General features: G+C 44.2%; 1 protein-coding gene across 2 annotated transcripts in view; it reads right to left on the bottom strand.

The window, feature by feature from the left end:
• flt1 (fms related receptor tyrosine kinase 1) overlaps window positions 1–16,326 on the bottom strand; it is a 269,771-nt gene that overhangs the window by 39,756 nt on the left and 213,689 nt on the right. For both annotated transcript variants that reach the window (XM_038817857.1, XM_038817858.1), the window contains exons 22-24: window positions 12,823–12,920; window positions 6,416–6,538; window positions 6,204–6,315 (exon numbers count right to left, since the gene is read on the bottom strand). In XM_038817857.1, coding sequence (XP_038673785.1) covers window positions 6,204–6,315; window positions 6,416–6,538; window positions 12,823–12,920 — 333 coding nt within the window. The remainder of the gene's footprint in view (window positions 1–6,203; window positions 6,316–6,415; window positions 6,539–12,822; window positions 12,921–16,326) is intronic.

Raw genomic sequence — 16,326 nt, 5'->3', positions numbered from 1 at the left:
TGATCAAGTATGGCACCAAGGAGCAGGAGCAAAATTGGAGTTAATTGGAAACAGGGGGAAAACACACCGTTGATTGGAGTCATATCAGGCGCAAAGGAAGATAATTGCGGTGGTTGGAAGTAAATTATCTCAGTTCCAGGACATCACAGCAGGAGTTCCTCAGGGCCAGCCATCTTCAGCTGCTTCATCAATGACTTTCCTTCCATCATCAGGTCAGAAGTGGGGGTGTTAGCTGGTGACTGCACAATGTTCAGCACCATTCGCGACTCCTCAGATACTTAAGTAGGCCATGACCAAATGCAACAAGACATGGACAAGTGGCAAGTGGCAAATCACATTTTTGCTACACTAGTGCCAAGGAAATGACCATCTCCAACAAGAGAGGATCTAACTATCGTCCCTTGACATTCAATGGCATTACCATCGCTGAATCGCTCACTATCAACATTACCATTAATCAGAAACTGAATTGAATTAACCATATTAACATTATGGGTACCAGAGCAAGTCAAAGCCTAGAAATCCTGTGGCCTGTAACTCACCCGCCAACTCCCCAATGCCTGTCCACCATCTACAAGGCACAAGTCAGGAGTGTAATGGAATACTCTCCACTTTCCTGGATGCGTGCTGATCCAACAATTCAAGAATCCTGACACCAACTGGGACAAAGCAACCTGCTTGATCGGTACCCCATCCACAAATATTCACTACTGATGAACAGTGGCAGCCATGTGTGCCATCTACAAGATGCACTGCAGGAACTCACTAAGGTTCCTTAGGTAACATCTTCCAAGCCAACGACCATTATAATCTCAAAGGACAAGGGCAGCAGATACATGGGAACCCTGCCACCTGCAGGTTCCCCTCTGAGGTACTCATCATCTTGGCTTGGAAATTTATTGCCGTTCCTTCACTGTCGCTGGGTCAAATTACTGCAGTTCTATCCCTAACAGCATTGTGGGTGTATCTACACCACAGGGACTGCAACGGTTCAAGAAGGCAGCTCACCACCACCTTCTGAAGGGCAACTAGGGATAGGCAATAAATGCTGGTCTAGCCAGCGACGCCCGTATCCTGTAAATGAATAAAACAAACAAACACATAAAGAATCTGATCGACAGCTTCAAAACAAAAGGCAACTTTTGAGGTGCATAGGGAAGAAGTGTTGGCAATTCTGGACAAGGTGAAAATAGATAAGTTCCCGGGGCCTGATGGGATTTATCCTAGGATTCTCTGGGAAGCCAGGGAAGAGATTGCAGAGCCTTTGGCTTTGATTTTTATGTCATCATTGGCTACAGGAATAGTGCCAGAGGACTGGAGGATAGCAAATGTGGTCCCTTTGTTCAAGAAGGGGAGTAGAGATAACCCCGGTAACTATAGGCCGGTGAGCCTAACGTCTGTTGTGGGTAAAGTCTTGGAGATGATTATAAAAGATACGACTTATAATCATCTAGATAGGAATAATATGATTAGGGATAGTCAGCATGGTTTTGTGAAGGGTAGGTCATGCCTCACAAACCTTATCGAGTTCTTTGAGAAGGTGACTGAACAGGTAGACGAGGGTAGAGCAGTTGATGTGGTGCATATGGATTTCAGTAAAGCATTTGATAAGGTTCCCCACGGTCGGCTATTGCAGAAAATACGGAGGCTGGGGATTGAGGGTGATTTAGAGATGTGGATCAGAAATTGGCTAGTTGAAAGAAGACAGAGAGTGGTGGTTGATGGGAAATGTTCAGAATGGAGTTCAGTTACGAGTGGCGTACCACAAGGATCTGTTCTGGGGCCGTTGCTGTTTGTCATTTTTATAAATGACCTAGAGGAGGGCGCAGAAGGATGGGTGAGTAAATTTGCAGACGACACTAAAGTCGGTAGACAGTGTGGAAGGATGTTGCAGGTTACAGAGGGACATAGATAAGCTGCAGAGCTGGGCTGAGAGGTGGCAAAAGGAGTTTAATGTGGAGAAGTGTGAGGTGATTCACTTTGGAAAGAATAACAGGAATGCGGAATATTTGGCTAATGGTAAAATTCTTGGTAGTGTGGATGAGCAGAGGGATCTCGGTGTCCATGTACATAGATCCCTGAAAGTTGCCACCCAGGTTGATAGGGTTGTGAAGAAGGCCTATGGTGTGTTGGCCTTTATTGGTAGAGGGATTGAGTTCCGGAGCCATGAGGTCATGTTGCAGTTGTACAAAACTCTAGTACGGCCGCATTTGGAGTATTGCGTACAGTTCTGGTCGCCTCATTATAGGAAGGACGTGGAAGCTTTGGAGCAGGTGCAGAGGAGATTTACCAGGATGTTGCCTGGTATGGAGGGAAAATCCTATGAGGAAAGGCTGATGGACTTGAGGTTGTTTTCGTTAGAGAGAAGAAGGTTAAGAGGTGACTTAATAGAGGCATACAAAATGATCAGAGGGTTAGATAGGGTGGACAGTGAGAACCTTCTCCCGCGGATGGAGGTGGCTAGCACGAGGGGACATAGCCTTAAATTGAGGGGTAATAGATATAGGACAGAGGTCAGAGGTGGGTTTTTTACGCAAAGAGTGGTGAGGCCGTGGAATGCCCTACCTGCAACAGTAGTGAACTCGCCAACATTGAGGGCATTTAAAAGTTTATTGGATAAGCATATGGATGATAATGGGATAGAACATAGAACATAGAACAGTACAGCACAGAACAGGCCCTTCGGCCCTCGATGTTGTGCCGAGCAATGATCACCCTACTTAAACCCACGTAACCCGTATACCCGTAACCCAACAATCCCCCCCATTAACCTTACACTACGGGCAATTTAGCATGGCCAATCCACCTAACCCGCACATCTTTGGACTGTGGGAGGAAACCGGAGCACCCGGAGGAAACCCACGCACACACAGGGAGGACGTGCAGACTCCACACAGACAGTGACCCAGCCGGGAATCGAACCTGGGACCCTGGAGCTGTGAAGCATTGATGCTAACCACCATGCTACCGTGAGGCCCCATAGTGTAGGTTAGATGGCCTTTAGTTTTTGGACTTCCCATGTCGGTGCAACATCGAGGGCCGAAGGGCCTGTACTGCGCTGTATTGTTCTATGTTGTATGTTCTATGTTCTAACTCAAATGATAACAGATTCATGAAACAATGCTGAATTAAGGCAGAAAGCCAAACCAATGCTTCAAGACAATTGTATAGTTTGAAATACTAAACAGTACGCTGGATTCTGGATTGTTAGTCATGCTTTAGATATGGTTGGTTTTCTGTGAAAACTGAAAGCTCATTGCCTTATATTTATGATATGAAAAGTAGCTACAATGGGAGTGCAGTAGGATACGAACTATGGCTTGAACTACAAATGTACTCAATATTCTACCAATTGCACTAAAGTGCACTGCTAACCAGCTGCTTTGCCCTATCATACCACCCCACCTTTAACGGAGTCTCTCTTCAGGCATTTACTGGAATAATATTTCTGGCTCTCGATGACTCTGATGAATAGAATGGCGTCAGTCATACGGAGAATTGTTGGTGGAATGATGCTGGAAACATAGGGTGCGATCTACTGGCTGTTCATGCTGGTGGGATATTCCAGTCCCACACCGGCGCTGGGGTTTCCTGGTGACGAGGGGTGCAGCTACAGAGAAATCCCCTTTGACAATGGCAGGGTCGGTAAATCCCGCTGGTGGGCCATCTCTGCCACTGAAAAACACGCGGCTAGTTGGACGGTAAATCACGCCCATTAAAACAGGAGTAGGAAACACCATTCGGCCCTTCGAGCCTGGTCCGCTATTCATTCTGATCATGGCTGATCATCAAATTCAGGAACCTGTTCCTGCTTTTACCCCATATCCTTTGATCCCTTTAGCCCCACATTTTAAATAACAAGCATTAACCGGCAGCACTTGTCCTCCAACCCCATGAGGTCCCGATTATGATTATCCACTGCAGATCAACAGGAAATGGAGCTGAGGAGAAAGTGGGACAGATGAGGGCAGCCAGAGAGCATTCGGGCAGGACCAAGGAAACCAAGCCCTGGAATACAGTTACATGAAGTGTAGAACATAGAACATATAGTGCAGAAGGAGGCCATTCGGCCCATCAAGTCTGCACCGACCCACTTAAGCCCTCACTTCCACCCTATCCCCATAACCCAATAACCCCTCCTAACCTTTTTGGACACCAAGAGCAATTTAGCATGGTCAATCCACCTAACCTGCAAGTCTTTGGACTGTGGGAGTGTAATTGATACACCAAGCCTTGGATACACAGAAATAGGTCATTTTAAAATGGAGGACGGCGAGGCTCTTGTAGCACACAACACCCCGTACACCGGAACGTTCTCTATGTACAAGCAAAAAAGCTATTTTAACAGCTGCCAAGTGAATTGAATCAACTGGCTGTCTACCTAAAAGGCTGACAGCTGGCAACTATGTAGAGCCATACAGCAATAATAAATTATCAATATGTAATAATGTATTATTCTATACCTACGATCTGTTGCACTTGGATTGCAAATTATTTGATATTTAGACTCAGTCCCAGATAATGAATGATTCTGTTGGATGGGGCCTGAAGGCTTTTAATCCTGCCTAGCCGCCGGGATCAACTTCCGAGGAATCTTTTCCAAATATCCCTCAAAATTATCCGAGCTCAACGAGACATTTCTCATTCCAATATTTTTGTTGTGAGACCACAATTAAATTAGAAGGGTCAGCACTAGGCAATCGCTGAAATTTTGGAACCGTGAAATTTTAAAGGTGGTCAACAGCCACGACGGGGTTGCATTTCCTCTCCTACACTGGTTGTATTCTTCAGGGATCCATGCTAGCCGCCAGGCCTGAACCTCCGGATGCCGTCATTGTCCCGGTCAGAAGTTGGTTGGTAGACCCCTGGCAGGGCTGAGGTATTCCCTGGAATGGGAGTTCACAGTCATGCAGGCTATGGTGAAGGAGGCCACGTCAGAGGCAGGTAGACATTCTGTCCTAAACAAGGCCTGAGGAAAATTAAAAGTGCAGCCTGTGATCTGGGGTATTCAGCTTCTGTCCTAATTGTTGGATCATTGCACTGCACTCCAAACTCAACTTACTGTTGGAATATGCCACAAGACTTATCAGGGCCATCATGTTTAAGTTTAATAAAAAGCAAAATAAATGGAATTAACATATCGGTTGGGTGCTACTGAAATATTTTTTGATAGAATGTGATTGGTTGCCTTAATGTTTGTAGCTAACAAAAACTGTAAATGACATGAAAGATTAAAGGTATGGTTCTGGGATGTGAACTGTACATTGGTCTGGGTTTGGATTTATCAAAAGGACATTTAGATTATATTTTCTGGCACCATCAATTCTGATTCACCTCAAATTTTAACAGATGGATTTCATGATGAGTTGTGCTTGCCACTGTATACTAGAGAGATAGAGTTCACACAGATCAAAATAAAACCAGAAAATTCTGATTTTCAGAAAATAGGAACGCACTATTAGCATCTGTAAAGAAAAAATACAGACTAACATTTAAAGTGCAGACCCCTTTTAAGGCCACCCTCTCCTTCTTTGGCTTAGTAATTTTTCCCCTGGCTCTGTTTTGGAAGTTTTTCCAAATTAAAGGTATTATTTTTAAATTTAAAGTGCCCAATTCTTTTTTTTTTGGCCAATTTAAGTGGCCAATCCATCTAGCCTGCTCATCTTTGGGTTTGTGGCGGTGAGACCCACGCAGACACAGGGAGAATGTGCAAACTCCACACGGACAGTGACCTGGGGCCAGGATCGAACCTGAGCCCTTGGCGCCGTGAGTGCTAATCACTGTGCCACTGTGCTGCCCTATTAAAGGTGTGGCTGAAGGGCAGCCTCAGTAATAGCTGCCATTCACCCTGAAAATCAGCTTGTTCCCGTCTCCTTCCTGATGTTCACTATCGCTAATTGGATAGCAAATGGGACTCCTGGCCAGTTAAGCACGTTGTGTCTCAAAATTGTGCGCTTGCATGTTTCCATTACATTGCAGAGTCAGAACCCTGGAGTTATCGCAATGTGGTGGTTCTGACCAAGGAATTGCAATTCTGCCCTATTTGCCTATATAAATTTTCTATCATCTTCATAAGTTGCTTTTACTTTAAAACGAGTATCCCTGTTTTTCAAACATATATCTAAGTATGCCAATCATACATGTGCAGCTCTAAATTATCCTGTAACTCAATGCCAGTGATAGATGTAAATATTATGACATACCTAAGGAAAATATTTCCCACAGCAGAACTCCATAAGACCAGACATCACTTTGAGTATTGTAAATTTTGTCAAATATAGATTCAGGGGCCATCCATTTGAGTGGAAGCCTTGCCTACAAATAGTGATGAACAACAGTTATTGACATGACCAGCTCCTTACTTAAGTTCATTTTTAATTCTCAAGTTACAAGCAGTGTAATTGAATGAACTTACATCTCCTTTTCGTACATAATCAGGATCTTTATAAATATCTCGTGCAAGTCCAAAGTCACAGATCTTAACTACATTGTTCTCAGATAAAAGGACGTTTCTTGCTGCCAGATCTCGATGGATGCACTGTAATAAAAGAGTTGCACACTTAAAACTCATTTCCTCAATCTTTGCCACGAATTTCCTGACATCATTATTTATTCTGAAGCTTTTTTAGTAAAACCCCTTCCTTAACGATACAAAAAAATAATAATTTAACTATTTTCCTGGGGAAATAAGTAGGAAGTCTGCTCGAGTTCCTTAGAACATGCGTAAGAAATGTATTTGTTTTCAGAAATCACAGCTTGAAAGCAGGTCATTAAATGTAATAATCATTCAATGCAGGTCTGGGTGTGAGGAAGAGTTGGGCGCCACATGTCCAACCACACACTGTGCGTCTAAATGGTTGAAACAAGTGTTTCAGCTTGGTTTACATAAATGTTCCAAATTGGCAAATGGACAACAGGTAAGAAAACAAATGTAAAAATGTGCACTGTGATCTTTCTATGACGTTTTCATAGTGTTTCAGAACAGAGCACAGGATCTCTCACACACACACAATGTTAATCAATGGGCACAGGATGATACAGCAGATACTGAATGAAACATGACATTCACGCCACAAACTATTAAGTTCTTGACCTAACTGTATTAACACAATTAGGGAGGAAACAAACTACATTTACAGATTTGTTCCGAACCACTGAGAGTGTCGTCACATGGTAATAAATTATTAATTTGCTTTACCTGTAGTAAAATTTGAAATGTGAGAATTATGAATGTTGCAAACATAAATGATCAACGTTTTGTGTTCCATCTGAGATTTCTTTAAAAAAAAATTTAGAGTACCCAATTCTTTTTCTCCAATTAAGGGGCAATATAACATGGCCAATCCATCTAACCTGAACATCTTCAGGTTGTGGGAGTGAGACCCACACAGACGCGGGGACATTGTGAAAACTTCACACGGACAGTGACCCGAGGTCAGGATCGAACCCGGCTCCTCAACGCTGTGAGGCAGCAATGAGGCGCCAGTGTGCCGTGAGATTTTCATCTGTTTTTGTTTTCAAATGATTACTGGCAACTTTAAGAACATAAAAACATAAGAACTAGGAGCAGGAGTAGGCCATCTGGCCCCCCGAGCCTGCTCCGCCATTCAGCGATATCATGGCTGATCTTTTGTGGACTCAGCTCCACTTTCCAGCCCGAACACCATAACACTTAATCCCTTTATTCTTCAAAAAACTATCTATCTTTATCTTAAAAACATTTAATGAAGGAGCCTCAACTGCTTCACTGGTCAAGGAATTCCATAGATTCACAACCCTTTGGGTGAAGAAATTCCTCCTAAACTCAGTCCGAAATCTACTTCCCCTCAATTTGAGGCTGTGCCCCCTAGTTCTGCTTTCACCCGCCAGTGGAAACAATCTGCCCACATCTATCCTATCTATTGCCTTCATAATTTTATATGTTTCTATAAGATCCCCCCTCATCCTTCTAAATTCCAATGAGTACAGTCCCAGTCTACTCAACCACTCCTCGTAATCCAACCCCTTCAACTCTGGGATTAACCTAGTGAATCTCCTCTGCACACTCTCCAGTGCCAGTATGTCCTTTCTCAAGTAAGGAGACCAAAACTGAACACAATACTCCAGGTGTGGCCTCACTATCACCTTATACAATTGCAGCATAACCTCCCTAGTCTTAAACTCCATCCCTCTGGCAATGAAGGACAAAATTCCATTTGCCTTCTTAATCACCTGTTGCACCTGTAAACCAACTTTTTGCGACTCATGCACTAGCACACCCAGGTCTCTCTGCACAGCAGCATGTTTTAATATTTTGCCATTTAAATAATAATCCTTTTGCTGTTATTCCTAACAAAATGGATAACCTCACATTTGTCAACATTGTATTCCATCTGCCAGACCCTAGCCCATTCCCTTAACCTATCCAAATCCCTTTGCAGACTTCCAGTATCCTCTGCACTTTTTGCTTTACCACTCATCTTAGTGTTGTCTACAAACTTGGACACATTGCCCTTGGTCCCCAACTCCAAATCACCTATGTAAATGGTGAACAATTGTGCGCCCAACACTGATCCCTGAGGGACACCACTAGCTACTGATTGCCAACCAGATAAACACCCATTAATCCCCACACTTTGCTTTCTATTAATTAACCAATCCTCTATCCATGCTACTACTTAACCCTTAATGCCATGCATCTTTATCTTATGCAGCAACATTTTGTGTGGAACCTTGTCAAAGGCTTTCTGGAAATCCAGATATACCACATCCATTGGCTCCCCGTTATCTACCGCACTGGTAATGTCCTCAAAAAATTCCATTTTATGCCCTTTATGAACCCATGCTGCTCTGCCCAATGGGACAATTTATATCCAGGTGCCTCGCAATTTCTTCCTTGATGATAGATTCCAGCATCTTCCCTACTCCCGACGTTAAGCTCACTGGCCTATAATTACCCGCTTTCTACCTACCTCCTTTTTTAAACAGTGGTGTCACGTTTGCTAATTTCCAATCCGCCGGGACCACCCCAGAGTCTCGTGAATTTTGGTAAATTATCACTAGTGCATTTGCAATTTCCCTAGTCATCTCTTTTAGCAGTCTGGGATGCATTCCATCAGGGCCAGGAGACTTGTCTACCTTTAGTCCCATTAGCTTGCCCATCACTACCTCCTTAGTATTAGCAATCATCTCAAGGTCCTCACCTGTCATAGCCTCATTTCTATCAGTCACTGGTATGTTATTTGTGTCTTCCACTGTGAAGACCGACCCAAAATACCTGTTCAGTTCCTCAGCCATTTCCTCATCTCCCATTATTAAATCTCCCTTCTCATCCTCTAAAGGGCCAATATTTACCTTAGCCACTCTGTTTTGTTTTATATATTTGTAGAAACTTTTACTATCCATTTTTATATTCTGAGCAAGTTTACTCTCATAATCTATCTTACTCTTCTTTATATCTTTTTAGTAGCTTTCTGTTGCCCCCTAAAGATTTCCCAGTCCTCTAGTCTCCCACTAATCTTTGCCACTTTGTATGCTTTTTCCTTCAATTTGATACTCTCCCTTATTTCCTTAGATATCCACGGTCGATTTTCCCTCTTTCTACCGTCCTTCCTTTTTGTTGGTATAAACTTTTGCTGAGCACTGTGAAAAATCGCTTGGAAGGTTCTCCACTGTTCCTCAACTATTCCACCATAAAGTCTTTGCTCCCAGTCTACCTTAGCTAGCTCATCTCTCATCCCATTGTAATCTCCTTTGTTAAAGCACAAAACACAAGTGTTTGATTTTACCTTCTCACCCTCCATCTGTATTTTAAATTCCACCATATTGCGATCGCTCCTTCCGAGAGGATCCCTAACTATGAGATTATTAATCAATCCTGTCTCATTACACAGGACCAGATCTAGGACTGCTTGTTCCCTCGTAGGTTCCATTACATACTGTTCTAGGAAACTATCGCGGATACATTCTATAAACACCGCCTCAAGGCTGCCTTGACCGACCTGGTTAAACCAATCGACATGTAGATTAAAATCCCCCATGATAACTGCTGTACCATTTCTCCATGCATCAATTATTTCTTTGTTTATTGCCTGCCCCACCATAATGTTACTATTTGGTGGCCTATAGACTACTCCCATCAGTGACCCTTTTGCCTTACTATTCCTGATTTCCACCCAAATGGACTCAACCTTATCCTCCATAGCACCGATGTCATCCCTTGCTATTGCCCGGATGTCATCCTTAAATAACAGAGCTACACCACCTCCCTTACCATCCACTCTGTCCTTCCAAATAGTTTGATACCCTCGGATATTTAACTCCCTGTCGTGACCATCCTTTAACCATGTTTCAGTAATGGGCACTAAATAATATTCATAGTCCTGTTTTTAATGTTATTACCCGAGTGTTCAGTACCAATCACAATTCCTCAGGTACTAAAGCAGTCTATTCATTTAGGTAGCAAGACATGGACAACATTCAAGCTTAAGCTGATAAACGGCAGCTAATACTTAAGAAAGAGGAAGTGGCATAGTGATGTTGTCACAGGACTGGTAATCTAGAGAACCAGGGTAATACTCTGGAGACCCAGCAGGGCAGATGCTGAAATTTGAATCCAATAGAAATCTGGGATCAAAAGTCAAATGATGACCCATGAAACTTTTGTTGATTGTTATAAAAACTATGGTTCACCAATGTCCTTTAGGGAAGGAAATCTGCTGTCCTTACCTGATCTGGCTGACATGTGACTCCAGACCCACAACAATGTAGTTGACTCTTAAATGTCCCCTGAAATTGGCAATCAATCCTGGGCCAATGACACCTACATCCCGTAAATTAATTTAAAAAAAGCTTGCGCTAAACAAATGCCAGGCAATGATCATCCCGAACAGGAGAGAATCTAACCCTCTCTCCATGACATTCAATGACATGTGTGATGAATGTAGGATGTTACATTAGATTCTAATTATTTGGTGAAGTTCGGGTTAAAAGCCTGGGATAGAGTGTGTTTGACTACTGCAGTCATGTTTTTAAAAGAATCTTGGTTTGAAAGACAAAGCTTTTTGGAGCCTGAGGTGCAATTAACCAATGTAAATGCTTGGGCTAATGCAATTTTGTTTTGATTAGGGGATTCCCTGGAGGAATTAATTAATTTTCACCTTGGATGATGATGTCATTGCTAGGTGGATCTAACGCATCAGGCTTTTTAAGAAAGATCAAGTAAGGCAGTTTGTTCTTATTGTAGGTTAGTTAAAAGAGATTAATTGTATTTAAAGCTGAGCAGACTTGTCTGAGGACAAGGGTGAGCTGAAACAAGCAAGTTGAAATGGCTTTTGAAATCATTCAGCCAGAGTTTCTGCAGGGGTTTGGACCGGAGTCAGATCTGTTCTCTAAAGCAGTGTCAAGCGATCTCACTCTCAAAGAATAACTCTGTTAAGCAAGTATTGCTCTGTACCATTGGTATTTAAGGTAGATTGAGAGTTGAAATGGTCTATTTTCTTGTTGTTTAAGAGGGAATAAAGATAGTAAGTAAGGGTATTGTATTTAAATGTTGAGTAACATTGTTTAAGGGGTATTTTAAGGTATTTTCGGATGTGACGTTGAAGGTTTTAATACTGTGTTAGTAATAACGTTTGTTTTGATATACCATATCCCTATTTCTTCCTGCAGTCACCCCTGGAGCGAAGTATCCTTTCCTCAGTCTTACAAAATTAAAATTAGGTATTGGGGTTTCGGTCCAGTATCCTAGCTACTGTTAGGATCTATTCTGAGATTGCTATTGCTGAATTCCTCACTATCAACATCCTGGAAATTACCAATTACCAGAAGCTTAGCTGGACCAGCCATTTAAATGCCGTCATTACAAAAACAGTTTAAAGGTGTGAGTAACTCACTTCCCCAAATCCCATCTCCCATCAACAGGCACAATCAAGAGTGCGAAGAAGTATGGTCCACATGCCTGGATGAGCATACTCCAACAACACTCAACAAGCTCAACATCATTGAGGACAACGTACACCACTTGATCAGCATCCAATTCAACATTGGCATTCAGTGGCAGCAGCGTTTACCATCCAGAAGATGAAATACACCAAGCAACTCACCAAGCCTTCTTCAGCAACACCTTACAAATCTGTGACCTCTGCCACCCAGAAGGATAGATGCAGCAGATGCATATGAACACATTCCATCCTGACCTGGAAATATATTGTTGTTTCTTCACTGTTGCTGAGTATGAACCTGGAACTCCCTACCCAACAGCACTAAGGGTATGCCTACGCCAACTAGACTTCAGATGTTCAATTAGGTGGCCTTCCCTAAAGTAATTAGGGATGGGTAACAAATGCTCATCTTGCCAACGGCATCCATATCCCATGAACAAATAAACAACAAATGTGCTCTGGAACTGTTAGGACTTGTGTATTTTCTTCTGTTCAATAGCTACTGCATTTGATGTTTCAACCTTAAATTGAAATCTCCAAATGTTATATACAATATTTAAATAATATCTTTAAGAACCAGTTACATGACTGTGTACAAAACGTTTCTCTTTCCACTGACATAGCATCTACAATCTACAATTGCTGTTGATGCCCAATTGATTGCTTATCAGGAGAAGGTAACCTCACATAATGGTAACATAAGAAAGAGTTGAAAACCAATCTGTTTAATTCCAAATTATAATTAAAATGAAATGCTGAATGAATATTCATTACAACGTTCTAGATTTTGCTATGTTTGACTAGTCTTTATGTTAACCTGACAGATTGGAGAGAAGATGAGTACTGATTCCTAATCTCACTGAACCAGAGTTTCCGATTTCACTTAGTATTGTATCCAAACCTTTCTTGATGCCAGGAATTCCATGCCTCGGGCCACCTGGAAACTGTGACTGATCAGGTCCTCCATGGTAATTGGTTGTTTGTACAAGTCATCAGCATCTACCAATTATTTAAAAAAAGAGTACACTGTTAATTTTGAATTTTTATTGCAATTCAGCTGGTTTAGCTCAGTGATGCAGAACAAGGCCAGCAGCGCGGGTTCAATTCCCATACCAGCTGAGAATTCTCTCCCTCTGTGTACCCGAACAGGCGCTGGAATGTGGCAACTAGGATCTTTTCACAGTAACTTCATTGCAGTGTTAGTGTAAGCCTACTTGTGACAATAAAAGATTATTTATTGTTTGTTTATTTTAATAAAGCAGGGACCATATCAGGAGCTTTAAAGGACATGATGGTGCATGGTCACAAGAGCTGATAATAAGACAAACATGGAATCAAAAGATGGAGTCATAGGCCTTCCATTGGCAGCTATGAAGGAGTAAGTTGCACATTTGGTGGCTCTCGCTCGAGTCAGATTTCGGACCTTTTCCCCCGATTTTCTACTGGACTTGAATTGTAAAACTGATGACAGAGGCAATTGTGTACTGAATTCCCACATTGGTGCATGGAGAGAAGGACTAGAAGTGCTCGTAAAGGCAGACACAGAAAGACAGAGAAGGCTTGGGCTGAAGCTGCAGCAGGAGACATGGAGGAGGACCGGATCTCTGGTTTATCGACCCAGCTGTCAACGGAGCAGCTGATGCAAGTTATTCAGAAAGGCTTTGCTAAGCAGAAACGGGACTGCTTGGACCCGATAAAAGAGTCAATTGAATGGCTGGAGCTTAGATTGGACGCCCAAGATCAGGGGATTCAGAAGGTGGAGAAGGCGCTGGCTGAGCAGGAGGAACATGGAACTGTGGTGGAGTTAGAGGTGGGGATGCTGAGAGACCAGCAGAAGAAGCTCCTGGAGAAGGTGGAGGACTGAAAGAATAGGTCCCGCCGGCAGAACTTGAGAATTGTTGGGCTCCCGGACTGGTCCGAAGGAGTGGACGCTGGGGCATACATCGCAGACATGTTTGAGAAGCTGCTGGGGGACGGGGCATTCTCCCGGCCCTTGGAGGTGGATAGGGCTCACAGAGTGCTCGCAAGGAATCCCCGAATGGGAGACCCTCCGAGGGAATGGTGGTGAGATTCCACAGGTACTTGGATAAGGAACGCATTCTACAGTGGGCCAAGCAGACACGGAGCTGTAAGTGGGATAACAGTATCCTGTGGGTTTACCAAGACCTGAGTGTGGAGGTGGCCAGGAGAAGAGTAGGCTTCAACCAGATTAGGCCGATCCTTTTTAAGAAAAAGGTAAAGTTCGGACTGTTGTATCCGGCCCGTCTCTGGTTTATGTACGAGGAACAGCACTTTTATTTCAAGTTGCCTGGGGACTCGCTGGACTTCGTGAAAAGGAAAGGACTAGTGGTGGACTGAGAACTTTTGAACTTTGCTGCAACGTAAATGTGTTTTTTTGTTGTTTTTCTGTTCTTTAAAAAAAAGTTTCCCGTTTTTCGTTTTATGGAAGCTGTTTGTAATGCCTTCTGTATTGATTTGGGACCAGTGGCAGAGCTGAGTGAGTTAGAGTTTTCATTTGCACTGTTGGGGGATGAAGTTGTGCCTGTTCAGATTTTGGTGTTTTTCTGTCGGGCAATTGTGTGGGGATTGTTTGATGTTTGAGTATGTTTGTATGAGCGGGAGGGAGGGTGGGGAGGAACAATAGGTGGGAGATTATCCGGCGCCAGGGATGGAGGCCACCAAGCTAGCTGGGTGTGCTAGCTCACGGAAGCATAGTGGGGGGTCTGCATATGTTTTGTTTAGTAAAGTGGTTGGGTTACAGAGTGTTGTTACTGGGGGGAAGGGGGGAAAATGTTCTGCTGACGATTGAGGGACTTGGGCTATGGGACAGAGAGGTGGTTGGGGGCGGAGGCTGCCTGGGGGAAGGCCAGTGGAGATGCGGAGCATGGACTGGAGGCGGGCCCAAAAAAAGGAAATGGTTGATCGGCGAAAGGGGGGGGACAATGAGCCCCCCCCCAACTAGGCTGATCACCTGGAATGTTCGAGAGTTAAATGGGCCGGTCACGCATCTGAGGGGACTGAAGGTGGACGTGGTAATGTTGCAGGAGGCGCACCTTAGAGTAGCTGACCAGATTAGACTGAGGAAAGGCTGGGTCAGTCAGGTCTTTCACTCGGGACTGGATTCAAAGACTAGAGGGGTCCTAATCAATAAGTGGGTGTTGTTTGAGGCGGGTAGAATAGTCTCGGACGTGGGAGGTCGGTACATTATGGTCAGTGGGAAACTGGAGGGGGTGCAGGTGGTATTAGTAAATGTGAATGCGCCAAATTGGGATGATGTGGAGTTTATAAAGAGGAGCTGGGGAAGATACCGGACCTGGACTCGCATAGGTTGGTCACGGGAGGGGCTTCAATACAATTATTGACCCTGGCTTAGACAGGTCAAGCTCGAGAACGGGCAGGGTGCCAGCAATGGCAAAGGAACTAAAAGGATTCATGGAGCAGATTGGGGGATGGATCTATGGAGGTATGAGCAACCGTGGGTGAAGGAGTTCTCCTTCTGCTCACACATGCATAAAGTGTACTCCCGGATCGATTTCTTTATTATGAGCAGGGCCTTACTGGCAGGGGTGGTGGACACTGGGTACTCAGCGATTACAATCTCAGACCATGCTCCGCACTGGGTTGACCTGCAGGTTAGTAAAGACAGTAACCAGCGCCCGCACGGGAGGTTAGATGTGGGACTTTTGGCTGACGAAGGGGTGTGCGAGCAGCTGAGGAAATGTATTCAGAACTACCTGCAGGTCAACGACACGGGGGAAATTTCAGCAGCGGTGGTCTGGAAGGACTGAAGACGGTGGTCAGAGGGGAGCTGATCTTGATACGGGCCCACAGGGAGAAGGTGGACAGGGCAGAGATGGACCGACTGGTAAAGGAGATACTACAGGTCGATAGGAGGTATGCGGAGACCCCAGAGGCAGCGCTGTTAAGGGAATGGCGGAGGCTACAGGCGGAGTTTGGCTTGTTAACCACAGGGAGGGCAGTGGAGCAGCTGAGGAAGGTGAAGGGGCCGATCTATGAGCATGGAGAGAAGGCCAGCAGAATGCTTGCACAGCAGCTTAGAAAGAGGAGGCAGGCAGGGAGATAGGGAAAGTAAATGATGGAGGTGGGAACCTGGTTGGAGATTCAGAAGGGCGTTTGGTAATCAGACGTTTAGGGATTTCTACAGTAGGCTGTACAGGTCGGAACACCCTACAGGGCCGGAGGGAATGAGGCACTTCTAAGGGGGGCTGAATTTCCCAAAGGTTGATGGGGAGCTGATAGAAGGGCTGGGGGCCTCGATTAGGTTGGAAGAGATAGTGGAGGGTCTGAAGGCCATGCAGTCCGGTAAAGCCCCGGGGCTGGACGGGTACCCAGTGGAGTTTTATAAAAAGTTCTCTGAGATATTGGGACTGGCGTTGATGAGGAT

The sequence above is a fragment of the Scyliorhinus canicula genome, chromosome 14 (assembly GCF_902713615.1).
Source record: "Scyliorhinus canicula chromosome 14, sScyCan1.1, whole genome shotgun sequence".
Lineage (NCBI taxonomy): Eukaryota > Metazoa > Chordata > Chondrichthyes > Carcharhiniformes > Scyliorhinidae > Scyliorhinus > Scyliorhinus canicula.
Note: the sequence above shows the minus strand (reverse complement) of the source record. Positions and strands in the feature narration are given on the sequence as shown.